Source organism: Fundulus heteroclitus, unplaced genomic scaffold, assembly GCF_011125445.2.
Source record: "Fundulus heteroclitus isolate FHET01 unplaced genomic scaffold, MU-UCD_Fhet_4.1 scaffold_324, whole genome shotgun sequence".
Taxonomy (NCBI): domain Eukaryota; kingdom Metazoa; phylum Chordata; class Actinopteri; order Cyprinodontiformes; family Fundulidae; genus Fundulus; species Fundulus heteroclitus.
In genome coordinates this window covers 52,022-74,482 of record NW_023396734.1, presented here as the reverse complement: position 1 = coordinate 74,482, position 22,461 = coordinate 52,022, and the positions used below count along the sequence as shown (strand labels likewise).

The following is a 22,461-nucleotide window of genomic DNA, read 5'->3' as shown; positions in this document are numbered from 1 at the left end:
TATTTGTCCTTGATTTGAGCAGGTAAATAAGATTATTTGCCAATGGAATGAGTATTTTGACCCCTAAAATAAGATAATTAGACATCCTGCACTTGAAATAAGATGATGGAGATGAGTTGTTCCTATTTTAAGTGAAAAAATCTTATTCCATTGGCAAAACATCTTATTTACCTGCTCAAATCAAGGACAAATACACTCATTTTAAGAACATTTTACTTATTTCAAGTTCCGTTTTTGCAGTGCAGGAAATATTTGATCCCTGAAAATGTGTTTCCTCCTAATTCTCCCCATCCAAGATCTTCCAACAGTACCACTGCATCCTCAGCATTACGCATGAGTGTGTTTGACCGTTTACAGCAATTAATTGCTGGACACCTTTTCACAATAATCTGGTAATCTATTAAACACGTCACTCTGGCTTATGGGCATTTATTTGATTTATTTAAAGGTCCTTTTGCGGTTTTGAAGGCTTATGATGAAGTTGATCTATGAATAAAGTCTGATATGGAGTGAAATTGAACGTCTGAGAGGAATCAGGACGCAGTTTGGCTGCAACTCAACACAATTTGCATCTGTGTTGCCAATTTCCTCCGTCTCCAAAATGAGTGTAAGCCTGGGTCAGAGCTGCTGTGAAGACCGAACGTTTTCTCCTGAAGTTTTTTTTTGTTCTAGATCTGAATTTTGCGTGGAAAGTGGGATTCACACATTTCAGGCCCCGCAAGCTTTATAAAGGCGACCTCTGCTCCTTATTCTGCAGGCTGTAAAACCTGATAACCCTCCCTGTTCTTCCTGCTCTCAGACACACCTTGAAGCTGGTGGAGCAACATCTGCTGGAGGTGAAAGCTGATTGGCTGCAGCCTCTCTGCTTTGACACGTGATTCGTAGATCAGAGCTCAGAGCTGTTGCTGTTTTCAGGAAATGAAACTCACACAGTCACTGTGACCGAGAGGAGAAATGGAGCAGAACCAGCTGGACCGAGAAACCTTGTCCTGTTCGATCTGTCTGGATCTACTGAAGGATCCGGTGACTATTCCCTGTGGACACAGCTATTGTATGAAGTGTATTAAAAACTTCTGGGATGAAGAGGATCACAAAGGAATCCACAGCTGCCCTCAGTGCAGGGAGACCTTCACACCGAGGCCCGTTCTGAAGAAAAACACCATGTTAGCAGCTTTAGTGGAGCAGCTGAAGAAGTCTGGACTCCAAGCTGCTCCTGCTGATCTCTGCTATGCTGGACCTGAAGATGTGGCCTGTGATTTCTGCTCTGGAAGAAAACTGAAAGCCACCAAGTCCTGTTTAGTCTGTCTGGCCTCTTACTGTGAGAAACACCTTCAGCCTCATTATGATTCAGCTGCATTTAAGAAACACAAGCTGGTGGAGCCCTCCAAGAACCTCCAGGAGAACATCTGCTCTTGTCATGATGAGGTGATGAAGATGTTCTGTCGTACTGATCAGAAGTGTATCTGTTATCTCTGCTCTGTGGATGAACATAAAGGCCACGACACAGTGTCAGCTGCAGCAGAAAGGACTGAGAGGCAGAGAGAGCTGGAGGTGAGACGAGAAAACATCCAGCAGAGAATCCAGGACAGAGAGAAAGATGTGAAGCTGCTTCAACAGGAGCTGGAGGCCATCAAGCACTCTGCTGATAAAACAGTGGAGGACAGTGAGAAGATCTTCACTCAGCTGATCCGTCTCATCCAGAAAAGAAGCTCTGATGTGAAGCAGCAGATCAGATCCCAGCAGGAAACTGAAGGGAGTCGAGTCAAAGAGCTTCAGGAGAAGCTGGAGCAGGAGATCACTGAGCTGAAGAGGAAAGACGCTGAGCTGAAGCAGCTCTCAGACACAGAGGATCACAACCAGTTTCTCCACAACTACCCCTCACTGTCAGCACTCAGTGAGTCTACACACTCATCCAGCATCAAGATCCGTCCTCTGAGCTACTTTGAGGATGTGACAGCAGCTGTGTCAGAGCTCAGAGATCAACTACAGGACATCCTGAGAGACGCATGGACAAACATCTCACTGAGACTCACTGAGGTGGATGTTTCACTGTCAGAACCAGAACCAAAGAGCAGAGCTGAAATCACACTGGATCCAAACACAGCACACAGTCATCTGTTACTATCAGAGGGGAACAGGAAGGTGACATGGATGAATAAACCTCAGTCTTATTCTAGTCATCCAGACAGATTCACTGGTTTTCTTCAGGTTCTGAGTAGAGAGAGTCTGACTGGACGTTGTTACTGGGAGGTGGAGATGAGAGAGAGAGTTTTTGTAGCAGTCGCATACAAGAATATCAGCAGAGCGGGAAGAGGGAACGAATGTAGATTTGGATGCAATGACAAATCTTGGGCATTATATTGTTACCAAGGAGGTTATAAATTTCGTCACAACCGCATCTGGACCTCCATCTCAGGTCCTGGTTCCTCCAGAGTAGGAGTGTACCTGGATCACAGAGCAGGTATTCTGTCCTTCTACAGCGTCTCTGAAACCATGACTCTCCTCCACAGAGTCCAGACCACCTTCACTCAGCCGCTACATGCTGGAGTTTGGGTTGGAGGTTCTGCTGAGTTCTGTAAACCCAAATAGACAGAATCCACTGAAGGTTCAGTGAGTTTGATTCTGGTTTTTAGATCTCCAGCAGATTAATTTCTTGATGGTTGTTGTTTTATGTCTAAACTGCACAGAAATCAATAGTCAGAGATTGTCAGCACTTGTTTTCCTTCAGAATTGATGTTCTGGTTCTGTTGGGTTTGTTCATTTCTCATCATTGTATTCTAAACCAGCTGATCAGCACCAGAATATTTGCTGTTTTTCCTCCTTGTTGCTTTTAGCAGCAAAAACTGTGAACTCAGCAATAAAATGTCAAATGATTCCCCAGGTTTAAAAAGTGGAACCAGTTCTTTGATCCGGTTCTGGTTTGGACCCGTTTTGTTGAGTCCAGACACACATGAGACAACAGATATCATCTAATATTGTAAATTTCTCATCTGAGAATTATTATATTTTGAATGTTTGAGTATGTTTAATAATTTTTTTTAAACATATTTAAGGTAAATAACCTCAAAACAACAAAATCACCACAACTCTATTTAGTATTTCAGTAAAAATGACAATGCAGCTGTACAATATAGTTTTATTTGAAACTTAAAATTTTCAGGATGTGTTTAGCAGCAAAATCTGTAATAAAGAGACATAATGTCAATGTCAATCTATGGTGTTTTATTAAATGAGGTGTTACATATTTATACAACAATTATGACCTAAATCTAATATTTGTGATGAACATGAATGTGTTTTCTATAAATAAAGACTTTAAGTATTAAAATGAGACATTGTTTCCATCCACTGAGTCACTTTAATTTATTTTTGCTGCTGGCATTAAATAGTTTTTTTTTAGCATTATCCTTCACATATTATATTTTTTTTTTATTTTTGTGTTTATTTTGCTTTTCTGTATTTCAAATATTTTCAAATAGGTTTGATTCATATCAAGTTTCACCCTAATTCACACCTGGCCAGCAGAGTGGTGCAGGTGGTCGATGGATCGAAACCATCCTGTGCTATACAAGCTCTTCCACAACCTGTTTTCACTGACCGTCCTCAGCACAGCTGTCAGTCAGAGGTGGCAGTCTCCGTTTCTCTTCACCCTCTACACCTCGGACTTCACCTACAACACGGACAGCTGCCACCTTCAGACGTTCTCCCATGACTCGGACATTGTGGGTTGTGTGTCTGAGCTGGAGTACCGGTCGGTCATCATGGACTTTGTAGACAGGTGTGAGAAAAACCACCTGTGTCTAAACACCAGTAGGACCAAGGAGATGGTGATCGACTTCAGGAGAAGACCCCCACCTCAGTCCCCCATGAACATCCAGGTGCAGGACATAGAAACGGTGGAGAGTTTCAAATCAATGATAAACTGGACTGGACTCATAACACCGACGCCCTGTATAAGAAGGGCCAGAGCAGGCTCCACCTCCTCAGGAGGCTGAGATCCTTTGGAGTGAGCAGGCCTCTGCTTAAGACCTTCTATGACTCTGTGGTGGCCTCAGCCCTCCTCTACGCTGTCGTCTGCTGGGCCCCAGGCAGTGCAGAGCGGGACAGAAAGAGGCTGAATAAGCTGATGAGGAAGTCCACTTCTGTCCTGGGCTGCTCTCTGGACCCTGTGGAGGAAGTGGCTGAGAGGAGGGCGTTGTCCAAGCTCACATCCATCATGGACAACACCTTCCACCCCCTGCACCAGACTGTAGAGGAGCTGAGCAGCTGCTTTAGTGACAGACTTAGACATCCTGTCTGTAAAAAGGAGCGCTACCGCAGGTCATTCATTCCTGCTGCTATCAGACGTTACAATGCTGCACTAAAACTGTAATAACTTATGTGCAATTACTATTTAATACCCTGTGCTATAACCTGTGCAATAATGGTGTTAAATATGTTAAATAAGACTTCAGCTGTCATAATTATCTCACTAACTCACTGTTGTTCTTTACCTGGTACCACTTTAATGCACAAAGTCAAATCCATATGTGTATAAGTCACCTTAAATGTACATAAGTAATCTTAAATCTCTGCTTTATTTCTTTTTTTTCTCTCGATCCACAGTATATACGTGAACACACTGTATATACCGCATGCACCTTTTCCTCCTTTTTGCTCCTTTTTTGATTAGCTTACCTTATCTTACCTAGACAAAGAAAACTGGCCGATATTACAGAGAAGTGTCCCAAGAAAAGTGAAACAGCAACGGTTTGTTCTAACAACAAATCATTGAAATAAACCTGTTGAAAATGTTAGAATTTTATTACAAAACAGATTTGCTCCGCTCCAACATGAGACCCAGGAAGAGCACGACAACAATCAAAGGTATATCAACAATCTTCACTCTAAGCTACCAGAAAAAAAAAAATCCACAGGACCAACAACACTAATATTATGCACTGGATTTATATGTAGGATTAAACATTTCTATAACAAGAAAAACACAGAGTTGTTGATTTATAACTCGTTGAACTGTGGCCTGGTGTCTAATGTATCAGACATCATTCCAAGGATCATGAAAGTACGCCCGACCCTGGAAAATCACATTACAAACAATAATATCAATGTCATGTTTTAAACAGAAACATGGTTATATGAATTTAATGTAGCACCTATTCTGATAGAGTCGACTCCTCCAAACTACAATTTTCTTTTTTAAGAGCAGACAACGAAGGAAAAGTGGAGGAGTTGTAAAAAGGTGTTTTTGGGAAAATTCAGCTCTTTCAAATAGTTTTGGCTCTCCTGGTAAAGAGCTTGGTATGAACTATGTTCTTTAATGTCTACAGGCCTCCTAAGTCCTTTAACTTTTTTAATAATCTTAGTGACCTCCTAACTGTGACTTGTGCTGATTATGACTATGTAATTATTTTGGGAGACTTCAAGTTTCACATTGACAACCCTGAAGAAAGAGTTGCGAAAGAACTGTGTCACACTTAGAAACTTTGGTTTGACCCAATATAACTAGATATAACTTAAAACTGAAAAATGCAAGGGAATCTTTCTTCTCTGAGATCATCAACAAAAACATTAAGAATGCTCGTGTCTTATTTGCCACAGTCAACAGGCTAACAAATTCTCCTGTGTCCATGGTTTCTGAACTCCACTCCACCAGGGCCTGCAATGAATTTGCTAACTTCTTTACTGAGAAAATCCTAAAGATTAGAGGATCAGTTTAAACATCCATATCAAGTTCAGTATCAAAGCTGTATCCAACTGGAACTTATCTTGAAAAAATGTCCCAATTCAGCCAAATAAACTACAGAAGCTTAGAGGAGATCATTTAACAGCTAAGTTCCTCCTCTTGCTGCCTTGATGTTCAAACCTCCTCTTTATCAGTAAGATTATTGAAAAAGCTGTGGGGGAGGTGTTGTAGAAGGGGTTGCAAAATTCCAAGGGAGATGAGCGGCTGAGATCTCGCGAGAGCTGTGAGCTGTGCGTAAGTAAAATGGCGGCATACATGTAGTTAAAAATTAAATCCACTCAGGTAAGTAATAACCAATAACTGGAAATTTAAACAAAGTAAAGTTTAAACATTAACAATTGTCTCATTTTCACGAGGAAACAAACTGGAAGAAGAGACCTTGACGAGCCTGTAGAGCTACCTGGACGAGTGTTTTGACAACATTGTGATGGGGAAGAAAAAAATTCCCGCCGCCACAAACACACCTTTACTCAAACGAACCCGGTCTAGCTCTACCGGTGCCTCAACTTCCACTTTGTCTCCCGACAGGATCTACAGCGACGTCCTGGAATCCATCGACAAAAAGCTTACTAGCCTGGACGCTCGCCTCGCCTTGGTAGAGGTGCTCCACAAAGAGTTCCAGGCTTTGAGAGAAGCGGTCGAATTTAGCCAAGCCCAGATAGCTTCTGTTGCCGCGGAGAATGACGCGCTGAGGGGGAAAGTCACGGAGCTTACCGAGGGGTTGACGCAGCTGACCGGCGAAAATAAGAAGATGAAAGAATCCATTCTGGACATAAAGTCGCGAAGTATGAGAGATAATCTCGTCTTTGCAGGCATCCCGGAGCGCCAAGAAGAGGACCCTGAGTTTGCTATACGTGAGTTTCTCCAGCAGAACCTGAAAATACCGGCGGATCAGGTAAAAAACATCACCTTTCATCGCGTTCACCGGCTCGGAGGTAAGAAACCCGGTAAAATCCGCCCTCGTCCGATTGTAGCCAAATTTGAAAAAGCTATGACCGCGAATTGAGAGGAACGGATTTCAGTGTTAATGATCAGTTTCCTAAGGAAATCCTAGACCGTAGGCGAGTGTTATTTCCAATCAGATAAAAATACATTAATGATGGCGTCAGAGCTAACGTTGCAGTTGACAAACTTTATATCAATGGTCAGTTGTTCAGGGATCAGAAGATCACTCCTTGGCTCTATTAGATGTACAAAGGGTGGATTTATAGCCTGTCATGCTTGGAAAAAAAAAATGTGTTCGGAACACAGTGATAAAAGAAATAAACGCACAGCTCAAGAGCACGTTGGCACGGTATGGTTGTAAGTCACGGTTGGGTACACGAGGCATTGGTGATGGTTATTTCTCTTTCATCTTTTCTCACTCTTTGCACTTTCTTAATTCTCTGTCTTTCTTTATATTATTCATCTGCTCCTCTCCTGCTGACCAGGAAATCACAAGCACGTCAGATGATGCTACCTGGGTCTTTGTATAACTATTCTTCTGAGGACATGCACTTTTCAACTTCTCACTTTCACCTATGATGAATGTAAAGTTTGTGTCATGAAATGTGCATGGAGCAGGCACCAGGGAAAAACAGCTAAAGATCTCTAACCAGCTTACAAGATTAAAGGCAGATGTTGTCTTATTGCAAGAAACCCATAAATCAGATACAACTGTAAGTGATCTTAACTCACCCACATTGAGTTCCCCAATGTGTTTCCTGCCTGCTATAACTCTAGACAGAGAGGAATAGCAATTTTAATCCACAAAAACGTTAGTTTTAAAATATTAGACAAAATTCAGATTCATAATAATTAAAATATCTATTCATAACCAGAAGTTATGTATTGTTAGTGTATATGGTCCAAATGTTGATGAACCCTCATTCTTCCACAAACTCTTCCATGCACTTTCAAAACACGGGGATTGTTCTCTAATTATTGGGGGTGACCTCAACTTTGGTCTAAATGAGGAAATAGACAGGCTGAATACAACAGGGTCTCAGCGTAGTTGGCAGTCATTAAATATAGTCAAACAATACATGAGTGATTTTGGTCTTTGCGATGCATGGCGTTCTCTTCATCCTAATAGTAAGCAATATACTTTTTTTTCAAATGTTCACCACTCGTATTCTCGTTTGGACTATTTCTTAATCAGCAGTTCGCTGCTGTCGGACGTTTCAGATGCTGTAATTCATCCTATCGCTATTAGTGATCATGCTCCTGTTACTTTAACCCTAACAAATAAAAAAATAACCCCACAAAACAAGAGCTGGAGATTTAATACATCGCTGCTTAAAGATGAACAATTTAATACATTTTTCAAAGAAGAGTGGGCTTCTTACTTAGAACACAATGATCTGCCAGGCACTTCAGCATCTATACTTTGGGAAGCAGGGAAAGCAGTGATAAGAGGCAAAATAATTTCATTCTCATCTCACAAAAAGAAGTTGGAAAACAAGAAGATTCAGGAATTAGAAGAAAAACTTAAGTTACTAGTAACTTCCCTGGAAGAGGGAAAGTTGGGTAAAATCCGTAAAATAAAACTAGAATTAAACCAGTATATTGAAAAGCAAAACAAATTTCTAATAGAAAAACTTCGATTAGAAAATGTTGAACATGGCAATAAGTCAGGAAGCTTCTTAGCTAATCAGTTAAAAATAAATAAAGAGAAAACGACTATATTTGCAGTTACAGATTCCAATGGGAATACATTACATGATCCAGAATGTATAAATAACACCTTCCGTGATTTCTACAAAACTTTATACACGTCACAGATAAATCCATCAGACAATGTCATCGAGCAGTTTCTGGATAAAATTACACTTCCTAAACTATCAGATAACCAAAGAACGACACTGGACTCACCGCTGACAACAGTTGAAGTTCAGGAAGCTTTAACAAGCATGCCCAATAAAAAGGCTCCAGGCCCAGATGGATTCCCTACTGAGTTTTATAAGGAGTTCTGGAGTATTCTGGCACCAACGTTTCACAGAATGTTGCAAGAAATTCAGGAAAATGGCAGATTTCCAGCTAATATGAACTCTGCCACCATCAGTCTTCTGCTTAAGCCAGGCAAAGATCCTATGTTGCCCACCAGCTATCGTCCCATATCCTTAATCAACGTGGATATTAAAATAATATGTAAAGCTTTTGCAAAACGATTAGATAAAGTCACTCCTTTGATTATTTGTCCTGTGTCAGGACAAATAATCAAACATCTTCCAGCTTTTGTCTCCAGAGGGGCACTAGGCAAGGATGCCCACTTTCCCCCTCACTTTTTGCCATTTTTATTGAACCTCTAGCAGCAACAATTAGACAAACAAAGGTTATTAAAGGTATAAAATGCATGAATATAGAGCATAAGATTAGTCTTTATGCTGATGATGTATTACTCTATCTTCAGCACTCAAACTCTTCCCTTTCTCAAGTAATTAGATTACTAGAATCCTTCTCAAAGGTTTCTGATTACTTTATAAACTGGTCTAAATCTAGGGTACTGCCAATTAATTACTCTTTCCAAAACCCCCTAGATATACATTTGTGCTCAGGAAACATCACATATTTGGGTATCACTGTGTCGTCTAAACTTGCGGATTTAGTAAAATCTAATCACATCCCACTTTTAAAAAAGATAGAAGATGACCTGGATAGATGGAAATCGCTTCCAATTTCACTCATGGGTAGGGTAGCTTCGATTAAAATGATGGTCTTACCTAGAAGTAATTACTTATTTTCAATGATCCCCAATAAACCATCATCTGACTGGTTTAAATCTCTAGACTCTTCAATCTCTAAATTTCTTTGGAAAGATAAACCGCCCCGTATCAGCTTAAAGACACTACAGAAAATTAAAGACAGAGGGGGACTAGATCTGCCTATCTTCCATAAGTACTACTTGGCAAATAGACTACAATATATCACTAAATGGATAAAGCATAATCCTTTAGACGAGCCCTGGATAGATATAGAACAGAAAATATGCAATAATATCATGATTTCAGATTTGCCGTTTATTAGCTCAAATATAAAACAGCATACATGCTTTAAAAATATCAATATCAGCTCTACTCTGACAGCATGGTGGGAGTTTCTTAAAATGACAAAGTCGTCACTTATCCCATGCAGTCGTACACCCATCTGGAACAACCCTGACATCCTACAAAATAATAATATGATAAACTTTACATACTGGAAGAATAAAGGTATTGAATATCTGGAACATTTACTTGATGGAACCGAGTTCAACAATTTTTCCAAAGTAAATATGCAATATGGCATTAGTAAAAATAAATTTTTGGAATATGAACAATTTAAATCTATAATTAGAAAAAATGTAAGCATATTAAAGGTGGTTTACAAATTTCAAGTAATATATTAGAGTTCCTAGATTTAAACCCCCCCAAACTACTGTCTAAATCATACAGGACACTGACTAAAATAGATGATTCAATATCTCTTCCTATTATGAAATGGGAAGAGGATCTATCAGTCAGCTTTGAACAAAACTTCTGGGCTCAGATATGTCTAAGAACTTTCAAATTGACTAGAAACACCAACTTACAACTAATACAATACAAAATCCTTCACAGAGTACACTACACAGGACAAAGATTATTCAAGATGGGTCTGGCACAATCTAATATCTGTCCACACTGCATAGGCAATCATCCTGATAATTATATTCATGCGTTATGGTTATGCACACCAGTCCAGAGGTTCTGGACACAGATATGTAAGGACTTATCAAAGTGCTTGAGCTGTAAAATTACACCTTCCCCATCAGTTTGCTTGCTTGGTAATTTTGAGGAAAGCCCTCTGGGGAATAAAATAGTTTACATGGTTTTCACTGCACTATGTATCGCAAATAAAACTATCCTCATGAATTGGAAAAGTAAGGAGAATCTCAGTATCAATCAGTATAGAGATCTTTTGTTGGATCATATTAATCTTGAGACAGCATCTGCATCCACATCTGTTCGATCTCTTTGGGCTCCTTTGATTAGCACTATCACTTAGTGGAATGGGGGACGGTGGGTTGCTTCCTGCAGGGCGCAGTGGCTGGGTGGAGGGGTTCCTGGGACTCTGGGGGCACTTGGAGTGGGGCGCTTGGTGGGTCTGACTCCAGGGTCTGTTGCCCCCATCTGGGAGGAGCTTGGGAGGCCTACGGGTGGCCCACAGCACCGCTTGCGGCGCTCTTGGGGAGCTACGCGGACGTGGGTTACTGACCTGGTAGCTGTGCTGTCGCTGGGTGGGTCCTGGGTGGGTCTGGGGGCCTGGGGTCCCTGGGGCGCGGCGCCATCGGGCGGGGGCCCCGGCGGGGCCTCGGGGGTTCCGGTTCCGGGGAGTGTGCCGCTTGGGGTCTGGGCCGGCGTGCGCCCAGGTGTCTGTCCCTCTGGTGCGCTGGGGGGCCTCCAGGCCTGTTGAGCTGGTAGGGGGGCATGGTCATTAACATCTCAGGGCAGATGCTCTTCCCCTTCTTTGGGTTGGCACTCTGCTAGTGGGGGGAGGGGAGGGAGGGGGAGTAGTGACTTACCCAGCCTGGATGTCTAGTGTCGAATGTGTGGTGAGATGTTTGAATGTTAGTGTTGGGGAGGGGTTAAATCTACGGGTGGGGTGGGGGGGGGGGGGGGGGGGGGGGGGGTTTGGTGGACGTTCTGGTGGGCTTGTGTCCGGCCCCCTGTCCCGGTCCTGGTCCATGTAGTCTCCCGGTGCGGGTTTCACCTGGGGGGTTGGGTTTGGGATGGCTCGTGCGGGTCCCCCATCTTATTACAGTTTTTTACAATTGCTATGACACAGTTTTCAATACATTTAACAGGTTTCCTAAACTCTTAACGCACCAACACACCTAAAACACACAATTGGCAAAACTGTTAATTTCATGTTCAAATTCACACATCGCAAACTAAACTCCAAAACTAATTTTCAAAATACAATAATACACTAACAAAACACTGCAAACATGTTTCAAAATTAAATAAGTATTCAAAACACTAACACATGTTCTCTTCCAACAGGAACATTTAGTCAATCATAACACAATGACAAAAAAAAAACACTATCATCAGCTGAAATTACAGAAACTGCATTATTTTGGATGTGTCAAGTGCATATATATATATATATATATATATATATATATATATATATATATATATATATATATATATATATATATTAGGGCTGGGCAAGTTAACGCGTTAATTTTGCGTTAATTCATTAGACGGCGATATTTATTTTATCGCGCATTAACGCATGTTGCTCACATGCTTTCAGTCAGTGTCAGTCAGCAGGCGCGCTGACTGCAGCGCGCTGTCACGGCAGCAGCACTCTCCCGCTCCCCCTCCCCTCTCCTACATGGCTCAGCGGCGCCAGCCAATCAGCACGCAGGCTCAGCCTGGCCCGCCCACTCAGCTCTCACACTAACTTAATACACAAACAGCTGAGAGAGACCACAGCAGCGGAAAAACATGAACAGAGGAAGTAGCACGTTTGGCTTTATTTTAATACCGTAAATGAAATCAAGCTGTATGTTTTGTAAAAAGCCGGTTCATTTCAGTGGAAACACAACAAATTTATCTAAGCACGTGAAAAAACATGAAAACGTCGAGCCCGAGAAACGGAGAGAGGAGACGAAACTTCTCTCACTGCCCCGACAGACCCACAGACGTCTCTGACTGAGGCGTTTCAGTCCTCCAGGGAACATCCAGGTAGATCAGTGGATGGATGGATGGATGGATGGATGTTACTGGAGCCCACACATAACATGTAATTAAGACCTTGAAAGAACCCAGTACATATATTAAAAAGTGTTATTTAAGATAAGATAACATTAGCTAATCCTTTTTTTATCCCACGACGGGGAAATTTATAGGATTAAAGCAACAGGCAGGTGCACACAACACAGACAAAATTACATAAGGATTGAAATATATAAGAGGTGGATTAGCGAAAAAACACTGAACATAACATTATTATTATTATTATTAGTATTATTATTATTATTTAATTGTAATAATAAAATAAAAACCACAAAACCCAAAAGGTCAACAGTTTCATGATACATCAAGCTTAGGGACTGGCTAATATACAGCAGGTCAAAAAAGGCCATATTTTGGCTGCAGTGCTTGCTGTTCTCTTATGAAGAAAAGATCAACTAGTGCACTAAATTCAATAGATGGGTTGAAAATATCCAGTATAAAATAAGTGCTACAAATGTTACAACACTTTTGTTCATTTGGCAGCAGAACATTAAAATAAAAGTGCTCTTTACACTACTTTTGAATTCATTCTTGGAGTTTGTAAATACAATGCGATTAATCGCGATTAATCGCGATTAATCAGGGCGATTAATCGCGATTAAATATTTTAATCGTTGCCCAGCCCTAATATATATATATATGTATATATATATTCATATTCATTCAGGAGCTTATAGTTACAAGTAGTTACATATCAGAGACTGGAGGCATAAAGTCACTCTAAAACTATAAAGGGTCATTTTACAGTATTTACACTTTGGAGTAGGAGAAGCAATATCCTAACTGTTGGTTTCCTCGAAAATACGGACAATAGATGCCACTGTGTCCCAGCTGATATTTGGCTGCACTCTTTCACCACCCTCTGTGTGATAGCCCGTGGTTTATGACATGGTCAATGATAGTGGCTCTAATTTGATCAGTTACCTATATATATATATATATATATATATACATATATATATATATACATATATATATATATATATATATATATATATATATATATATATATATATATATATATATATGTGTGTGTGTGTGTGTGTGTGTGTGTGTGTGTGTGTGTGCATATATGTGTGTACATATATATATATATATGTGTATATAACTGGTACACATGACATCATCTGCCTACTCTGACTTCTTTTGTATTCTTTTTTTTATATATTCTTATGTTTTTCTCATTTTCTTTTTGATCCACTGTATATAACCCTTTCCTACTCCTGACTATTGAGCCGATGTGACAAGTGAATTTCTCCAATCTGAGATCAATAAAGACTATCTTATCTTATCTCTGGTCCTTCTTTGAGCGCCACCACGCATTCTTATTCCCAACCCTCTACCTTGTCCTGGTACTCGTCTTTGTGGGTGGAGCATGTGGAGCATGTGGTGAGTGGACTGAGAGATTGAGAACCTCTAACTTTGCTTTTTTTCACCTCTTTTGGTAAATGTATGGGTATTGTTCTTTAAATATTGTGGTTGTGGAGTAAAGTTGAGGGTATTTGAGTACTTTTTTGTGGGTTGTTCCGGCATTTTCTGGCCTTTTGGCTTGAAATGCCGGAGATGGATTTGACCAAATTAACGAGACAACATGGGTTGAAAATCATACCCAGTAGTCCCACTATGACAGTGGAGGAATGTAGTTTAGCGGTGGGAGAAGTTGTAGGCTGTAGCAGCATTAAATCCGCTGCTCGGATGAATAGTGCTGTGGTTATTTTTGTTGATAGCGTGGAGAAAGCAAACAAAGTGATTGAAAAAGGCATTGTTGTCAATGACGTTTTTTTGTCTGTTTCTCCATTGAGTACTCCAGCTAAAAAAGTCTCGATTGCGAATATTCCTCCCTTCATTAGTGATGATATGTTAGTGAGAGAGTTGTCGCGTCATGGGAAAATTGTTTCTGCGATCAGGAAATTACCATCGGGTTGCAAATCACCGCAGTTAAAACACGTGGTTTCACACAGGAGACAGGTTCTAATGATCTTGAATAAAAAGGATGAAGATCTGAATTTTGTTCTCAATGTGCGAGTAGATGGTTTTGATTACGCCATTTACGTAAACTCGGGTACTTTGGTGTGTTTCGGTTGTGGTGAAAGTGGTCACTTAGTTCGAGCGTGTCCGAGGAAAAACTCTTCCCCTGATGATTCTCAAAATCCGAATAAAGAAGGCGAAAATTTGACAAATCAAACTGAAGATTCAGATTTGAGGAATGCTGAGCCAAAAAAAAACAGAAGGGCAAATATCTGAGAAAAATGTCCGCAGTGAAAGGGAAGTGCAGGAGATGTGTTAGAGGATGGAGAACAGACCTTGGAAAGTCAAACAGTAAATGATTCACAAGAAAAACAAGAAAACAGCAGTGAGGAGGGACAGAGTCAGAGTTTGCTAAAGTCTTTTATTGAGAAAACAGACACTGAGGTTGAGGGTTTTAGTCAGACTATAGAGGAAGATGGTTGGGAAATTGCCAAAAAAAGGAAATTTTCTGAAGGCTCTATTGTTTCTCAAATTGAAAATGATGACAGAGATACAGAATTGGAATGTTCAGGAAAAATTCTGGAATCAGAAAGTAATTTGGATGAGGAAGAGGAGGGGGACGGTGAAGATGAAGGCTGGACAGAAGACAGTTTAGCCTCATCTAGCAGATCCCTAACACCAGCTCAACGAAAGAAAGGTTATGGTGTATTAGAGGTTAAGAAGTTTTTAAAAGTAACTAAGAATATGAAGAATGTGAAAGTAGAGGATTTTTTTCCTGACAAGAAACTTTTCTTCATGCATGTGGGATCTCAGTTGAAAAACAAGAGAAAAGGAGGATATAGTGATAAAGAAGTCTACCGGTTAAAAAAATTGATTGGAAAAATCAAGCAAGAATTCAACAACAATGATGAATTTGAGGTTTAAATGTCTGTGTTTTTTTTTAGTGTTTTTTCTTTCATCTCTGGCAGAAATGAGTCATTTCAGAGTTTCCACATTAAATTTAAATGGAGCCAGAGATGTCAAGAAGAGAATTAGTGTTTTTGAGTTAATGAATTTAAAACATATAAATGTGTTAATGGTACAAGAAACACATAGTGACTTTTTAAATGAAATAGATTGGAGGAGGGAGTGGGGAGGAGAAATAATTTTGAGCCATTTAAACCAAGCCAGTGGGGGAATTGCAATTTTGTTTTCGAAGAATTTTCTTCCAGTGTCTTATCATTTTGAGGAAGTAGTCAAGGGTAGATTAATGGTGGTGAAAGCAAAATATGAGTGTTTTAATATTGTTTTTGTAAATGTTTATGCCCCTAATACAAGAGTAGGGAGAATTAATTTGTTACATGAAATTGAAGATGTATTGTCTAAGTGTGATACGGGTGATTTTCTTTTTTTGGGTGGAGATTTTAACTGTACAGAGAACGATCAGTTGGACAGGAATCATTTTGAGCCACATCCAGCCTCAACAATATATTTAAAGCATTTGGTTGATTTATTTTCATTGGTTGATATTTGGAGAGAAATGCATGGTCATGAAATACAGTATACATGGGCTAGAAATACAGATGCTTCTTTTTCTGCAGCTAGGTTAGACAGGATATATAGTTTCAGACATAATTTTGGAATTTTTCAAAATTGTAGTATCCATCCTGTAAGTTTTTCAGACCATGCTTTGGTTTCTTGCAGTGCATTTATTGCCAATATTAAACATAAATCAGCGTATTGGCATTTTAATACTGCTTTGTTGTTAGATGCAAATTTTAAAGATGTGTTTGTTTCTTTTTGGAAAATGCATAAAACTAGAAAAGATGATTTTGCGTCTTTAAGACAGTGGTGGGATCGGGGGAAAATTGAAATTAAAGAATTGTGTCAACAGTACACTGTCAATGTTTCGTCGGTTTTAGCCAAGTCTATTAGAGATCTGGAGATTGAGATAGTGGAGTTGCAGGTTTCTGTACACTCCACAGGAAATCGAGGTGATTTGGAGAACCTCAATTTGAAAAAGGCCGCTTTGGCAGATTTGCTGGGATCGAGAACCCAAGGAGCAATGGTTCGATGCAGATTTCAGAAAGTCGCCTTAATGGACGCACCGACAAAGTTTTTCTTCTCTTTGGAAAAAAAGCAAGGACAGTGTAAGTTTATGCATGGTCTGAAGTCGTCTGAGGATATTCTTCTGACTACGGATGGTGACATCAGGAAGAGAGCTGCAGAGTTCTATGCGGATCTCTACAGCTCTGAATACGTTGAAGACGACGATAATTTCAATGACTTTTGCAGCGATCTCCCAAGGGTCTCTGAAGATGTTGCTAAGGAGTTGGGAGAACCCATGACACTGGAGGAGATTCATGCTGCCCTGCAAAGTATGGAAGGAGGGAAAGCACCAGGCATCGATGGACTTCCTAGTGAATTCTACAGAGCGTTCTGGTCTGTCCTCTGTATCGATCTTTTGGAGGTCTTTGAAGAAAGTTTTGCTGAAGGTTCTTTACCTCAGAGCTGCAGGAGAGCAGTTCTTACACTGCTACCAAAGAAAGGCGATCTTCAGGAAATTAAAAACTGGCGACCTGTTTCTCTGTTGTGTACGGACTATAAGTTATTGTCAAAGGTGCTGGCAAACAGATTGAAGAAGGTGATGGATGAGGTGGTTCATCAAACACAAACTTACTGTGTCCCTGGCAGATCAATGATTGATAACGTTTCCCTTGTTAGGGATATTTTGGACGTCTCCAGTTCTTTGGGACATAATGCTGGTTTAGTTTCTTTAGACCAGGAAAAGGCTTTTGACAGAGTCGAGCACCGATACCTATGGAAAGTGTTGGAAAGGTTCGGTCTCGACTTCGGCTTTATTGCCAAGACTATGGTTTTATACGAAAACATTGAGAGTGTACTGAAAATTAATGGTTGCTTATGTAAGCCGTTTAAAGTCACAAGAGGTGTTCGACAAGGTTGTTCCTTGTCTGGAATGTTATACGCTCTGTCTATTGAACCACTGTTAAGAAAAATTAGATTTAACATTGAGGGGCTGGTGTTTCCAAGTTGTAATGTGTCTTTTATTTTATCCGCGTATGCTGATGATGTCATTATCATGGTTAAAAATCAAGAAGAAGTGAATAGTTTAAGTAGAATTGTTAAATCATTTTGTAAGTTGTCCGCTGCTCGTGTCAACTGGGCTAAAAGTGAGGCTCTAGCAATAGGAAGCTGGCTTGGTGGGCTTCCTCGTCTTCCAGGTGGTTTAAAATGGAGAAGAGGGGGTCTGAAGTACCTTGGGGTACATTTGGGGGATGAAGATACAGAAAAAATGAACTGGGAGGGAGTGATGGAAAAAGTGGAAGAAAGGTTAGCAAAATGGAGATGGCTGCTACGGCAGATTTCTTATAGAGGAAGAGTGCTAATTTTAAATAATTTAATTGCTTCTTTATTGTGGCACAAGTGAGCATGTTTAGAACCGCCTGCTGGATTGCTGAACAAAATTCAGTCTTGTATGATTAAGTTTTTTTGGGATGATAAACATTGGGTGTCCCAAGCTGTGCTTTTTTTACCTAAGGAGGAGGGTGGACAAGGTTTAATTCACCTGGAAAGCAGAACTGCTGCGTTCAGGTTGCAGTTTATTCAAAAATATCTAATGGGAAGGGAGGAGGATGTTTTGTGGAAGCCAATAACAAGTATTATTCTGAGGAGAATTGGAAATTTTGGTTTAGATGCTTCTTTGTTTTTGTTAAATTGTAAGTCATTATTTTTGTATGAAATGCCAATGTTTTATAAAAGTTTGTTTAGAGCTTGGACAATTTTTGAATGGAAAAGACTTGAACCAACTGCATCCTTGTTTTGGCTTCTAGAGGAACCTTTAATTTTCGAAGCTCGTTTGGCGCTAGAAGATGGAGTCGGAGTGTCAAGTAGACTGCTTCAAAATAAAGTTGTAAAATTTGGACACATTGTGAAGACGGCTGGACCAGGACTTAAAAACACAGAAGCGACAGCTTATCTACTTGGTTTAAAATCGATCCGAGTTATGAGAACTATTTTGGACCAGTGGATTGGAAAGCTGACGCTGGATGAAAAACAGTTACTGGAGGACTTGAGTAATGGAGAGGAATTCCCAAATTCTACAGATCCGTTTCCAGAAATGGGACTGAACATTGATTTCTCGGATTTAACGGGTCCTCTTTTGATCACTCAAAGAGACTTTAATTTCTGTATGTTGAATGGAAAATGTTTGTATAGATTAGTTGTTCAAGGGTTGAAAAAGAAACATTTAAGTGGAAGAACTGATACGGTTTGGAGAGTCAAGTTTAAAGTCGGAGATAGTCAGAAACCAATCTGGAGAGTTTTTTATAAGGCCCCCTTGAGTAAGAGGGTGGGAGACCTTCAGTGGAGGATATTGCACGGTGCTGTAGGTGTAAACAGTTTTGTAGTTAAATTCAGGAAAGATATGAGTGAATTATGTCCTTTTTGTGAAGAGATAGAAACTGTTTTTCATATGTTTCTCGAGTGTAAAAGACTCTCACCATTGTTTATGTTATTAGAGGATGTTTTTAAAAAATGTGGTGTTTATTGGTCTGAAGTAGCTTTTATTTTTGGTGCTGGTTACACTAAAAAGGAGTCGAGTAAGTGGAATTTGTTAAATTTTCTCGTTGGACAAGCAAAATTATCCATCTATGTTAATAGGAAAAATAAAATCAATGGTGGTCAGGGGGAAAGAGTGGATAAGATATTTATTTTGTTGGTAAAAAGTAGAGTAAAAGCAGAATTTATGTTTTTTTCAATGATGAATAACTTAATTGATTTTGTGTCTTTGTGGTGTTTTAATAATGTTGTATGTTCTGTGGTTGATGAGGAGCTAGTTTTCAGTCAAACATTTGTGTGAAAGTTGAATTGAGCTATGCTAAAATGTATTGTTATTGAAAATTAAATGTGGTGTTAAAAATCAAAAAAAAAAAAAAAAATCTTTCTTTCTTTCTTTCTTTCTTTCTTTCTTTCTTTCTTTCTTTCTTTCTTTCTTTCTTTCTTTCTTTCTTTCTTTCTTTCTTTCTTTCTTTCTTTCTCACATTGTGTTGCTCCAAATTGTTCCTTTTCCAGCCAAGACCAGCCCAAAGAGTCCTCTTTTATAGCATATGATCATGTGATTGAAAGAAAATCAACACTTGAGTGAGCTTCCTAGATGGGAATTATCTGTGATTTCAACAACTGCATAACTTCAATCAGATGTTTCTCGTTAGCAATGGAATAAAATACAGGGAATATATTTGTGTTTCAATTCAATATGAAGAGTTGTTCACCTTGACTTTAGCCTGTAAGGTTAGGTTTAGAACGTGGTGTTATCTGTTCTGACATACAGTGTTAAAGCATTGGTAAATTTGGCTGTAAAATTCTACTGTTTTGGTCTTGTTTGAGCCGGTGTGTAAAAGGAGTTTAAGCAATTTTAATTTGCGTTAATTGTATGCATTATGTGTTAAAGCAAGAAGAAATGTGTTAATTGTATAGCTTACACATGTGGATGTAGTGCTAACTGTGTTAAGAGTTTTGGAAAATTGTTAAAAGTATTGAAAAATCTGTCATAGCAATTGTAAAAAACTGTAACTTATTTTTTAATTTATTTATATATATATATATATATTATTATTATTATTATTATACATTTTTTTTTGGGGGGGGGGGGGGGGGGGGTGGGTTTAAAGCCAGTAGGCTTGGGGGGTGGGCTGGGGGAGGTAGAGGTGTTGGTCCTGGTGGGTGGTTGGCTGGCGGGCCCTGCGGCCTCTACCCGGCCCCCGGGCTATGGTGGTGCCGCTGGAGGGGCCCTTTTCTCCGGGTGGAGCTTTCGGGGAGCGGGGGTGCCTATTGGAGTCAGTAGGGGAGCTGGCTCCCTGGGTTGGCGCCCCAGTCCTTTGCTCCCCATTCCCGGACTCATCCCTCTGCCTGCTCCATCACGCCGCCACACATGTAGGTCCTTGGGGAGAGGGCGTTACTGGAGGTTGCCACCTTTTGGTGACGTCCCTCTCCCCAATTTTATCATGCATTTTAGACACTTTCACTCCAAACATTTTCACAACGCACATTCATGTAGGCCACGATATGGGGGGTGGGTGGGGGGAAGACGTCTGGGGGGGGGGGCTTATGTTGTGTGAGCCTCGCCTCGGGCGGCTCCCTTCACCTCCTCTCGCATTTAGACATTGAGGGTTCTGGGTAGTTGCTTGGAGGGGGGCGCTGGCACCAGCTTCCTTCCGGAGGGGGGGTGGGCTGTGCCTTACACCCCCTTCGGTGCTCCCAGTTTTAAACACACCTGAGATCAACATGCAACAACACAACATCTGAGCGGGCGTAGGGAGGATCGGGGGTCTTCTGCACACCCCCGATCTCTGATCGCGGCACGGAGTCTGGGGCCTGGAGGAGGTGGGGGCCACTGGGTCCGGGGTCTTGGCGGGGGGCTGCTGTGGGTAGCCAGCGGCTTACCGGGTCTGGGGCTGACGCCTCTGCTCTCCCCAGGAAGGGATGGGGGGCAGGGGTGGCTAGGGTAAGGTCGGGGTGGGAGGGGGTTTATTAGGTATATAGTGGGTGAGGGGGGCTCTGGTCGGGTGGCCCGTACGGGTTGTGTCGGCCCCCCCTCTTTGGGGGACCTGGTCCGGGGGGCGTCTGGTCCGGGGCCGGGGGTCGGGCACAGGCAGTCGTATTGTTGAATTGTGGGGCCCCCCCCCCCCCCCCACTTGGGATTTTTGGATGTGAATGCTATGTGGGAATGTGTGTACAGCGTCCTTTTTTTTGTGTGTCTGTGTGTGGCGAGTGGGGCACAAGGGAGGGATGGTGTGAATGAGTTTTTTTTTTTTTTTTTTTGTTTTTTTTTTCCAGGTTCGGGTCCGGTCCGCTCCCTCTCCCAAGATCATCTCAAGTCTCCGATAGGTGCGGAGCCCATCCCCCCACGTCCTGCCCTCCTCCGCTGCGTTGGCAGGCGCCTTGGCCCTCTGGCGCGTTGACGGTCCTCGGGTTTGGGGCGGGTTCCCGGGTGGGCGCCGGCCCATTCCCGGCGGTGGCTTCGCGGGGCCTAGCCCCCCGGGCGGCGGCTGGGGCCCCTGCCGCGGGGGCGGGGCGCCCCTGGGGCCTCTGGCCCCCAGGGCCTGTGGCCAGGACCACTTCAGCGCGGCCGGCTGCCGGCGGAGCCCACGGGCTCGTCCCCGCGGCTCTTGGGGGCGTCGGCATTGCGGTGGCTGGGGGATTTCCTCGGGGTCGTCTCTCCTCTTTCCTCGGGGGGGGGGGGGGGGGGTTGCAGATTTCCTGTGAAGGCCCCTCTCGGGCGCACTGCTTTGGGGGCCCCTTTGGGAGTCCGGGGTTACGGGTCCCCTGACTCCTGCCTCTGTGCTCGGGGAAGGTGGGTCTTCGGTTCTCCACAATCACTATCGAACTATTTCCTTCTGGATAAATTTTCACCTAAACTAGTGCACTCTCACAAACTCCCACAGGTGCTGGGTCCCAGGTATTAAATGTTCACTTATATACAGAAAGGCTATAATTTATTTATTTACTTTCTTTTACTTTCTTTTTTAGGTATCACATTATACATGTCAGCTTAAATAATAATACATATGATTTAGCAATGGTATCAAGGTGTTACACGATTGTATCTGTTACTTTATGTCTGTTGGTTGTGCTGTTCTTTTTGTGTCTCTTTCCAGGTGATGGAGCAGACAGAGGACGTTTTATCATTCTCTTCCTTTTATCTCTTCTTTCTTTCACCTCTTCTTTCTTTTTTTTTCTCTTCTTGTTTTTCTTTTACTCTCCTACTTTCCCATTGTAGTGTCCATATAATTTGAAATTCTCCCTGCAGGAATCACAATAAAGCTATTTACACGCACAAATCAAGCGGAGCATTATGGCGAAAGCTGTTTGCTCCACTTGTTGAAAGTAAAATCTGTCGAGCTCTATTTGGCATTAAGATATCAATTCTTATTGCCACATTGCTAGAAAGGACACTGGAAAAATAAAAAAAATAAAAAAAAAGAAAAGGCTATGTTCCAACAATTA

The 22,461-nt window shown here is 41.4% G+C and overlaps 1 protein-coding gene across 1 annotated transcript in view; it reads left to right on the top strand.

Annotated features, from left to right (window-relative positions):
• The first annotated feature begins 726 nt into the window (after window positions 1-726).
• Window positions 727-22,461, top strand: part of LOC118559598 (E3 ubiquitin/ISG15 ligase TRIM25-like) — a 28,693-nt gene continuing 6,958 nt past the window's right edge. The window contains exon 1 of the mRNA XM_036130288.1: window positions 727-2,625. Coding sequence (XP_035986181.1) covers window positions 955-2,589 — 1,635 coding nt within the window. The 5' untranslated portion in view covers window positions 727-954 and the 3' untranslated portion in view covers window positions 2,590-2,625. The remainder of the gene's footprint in view (window positions 2,626-22,461) is intronic.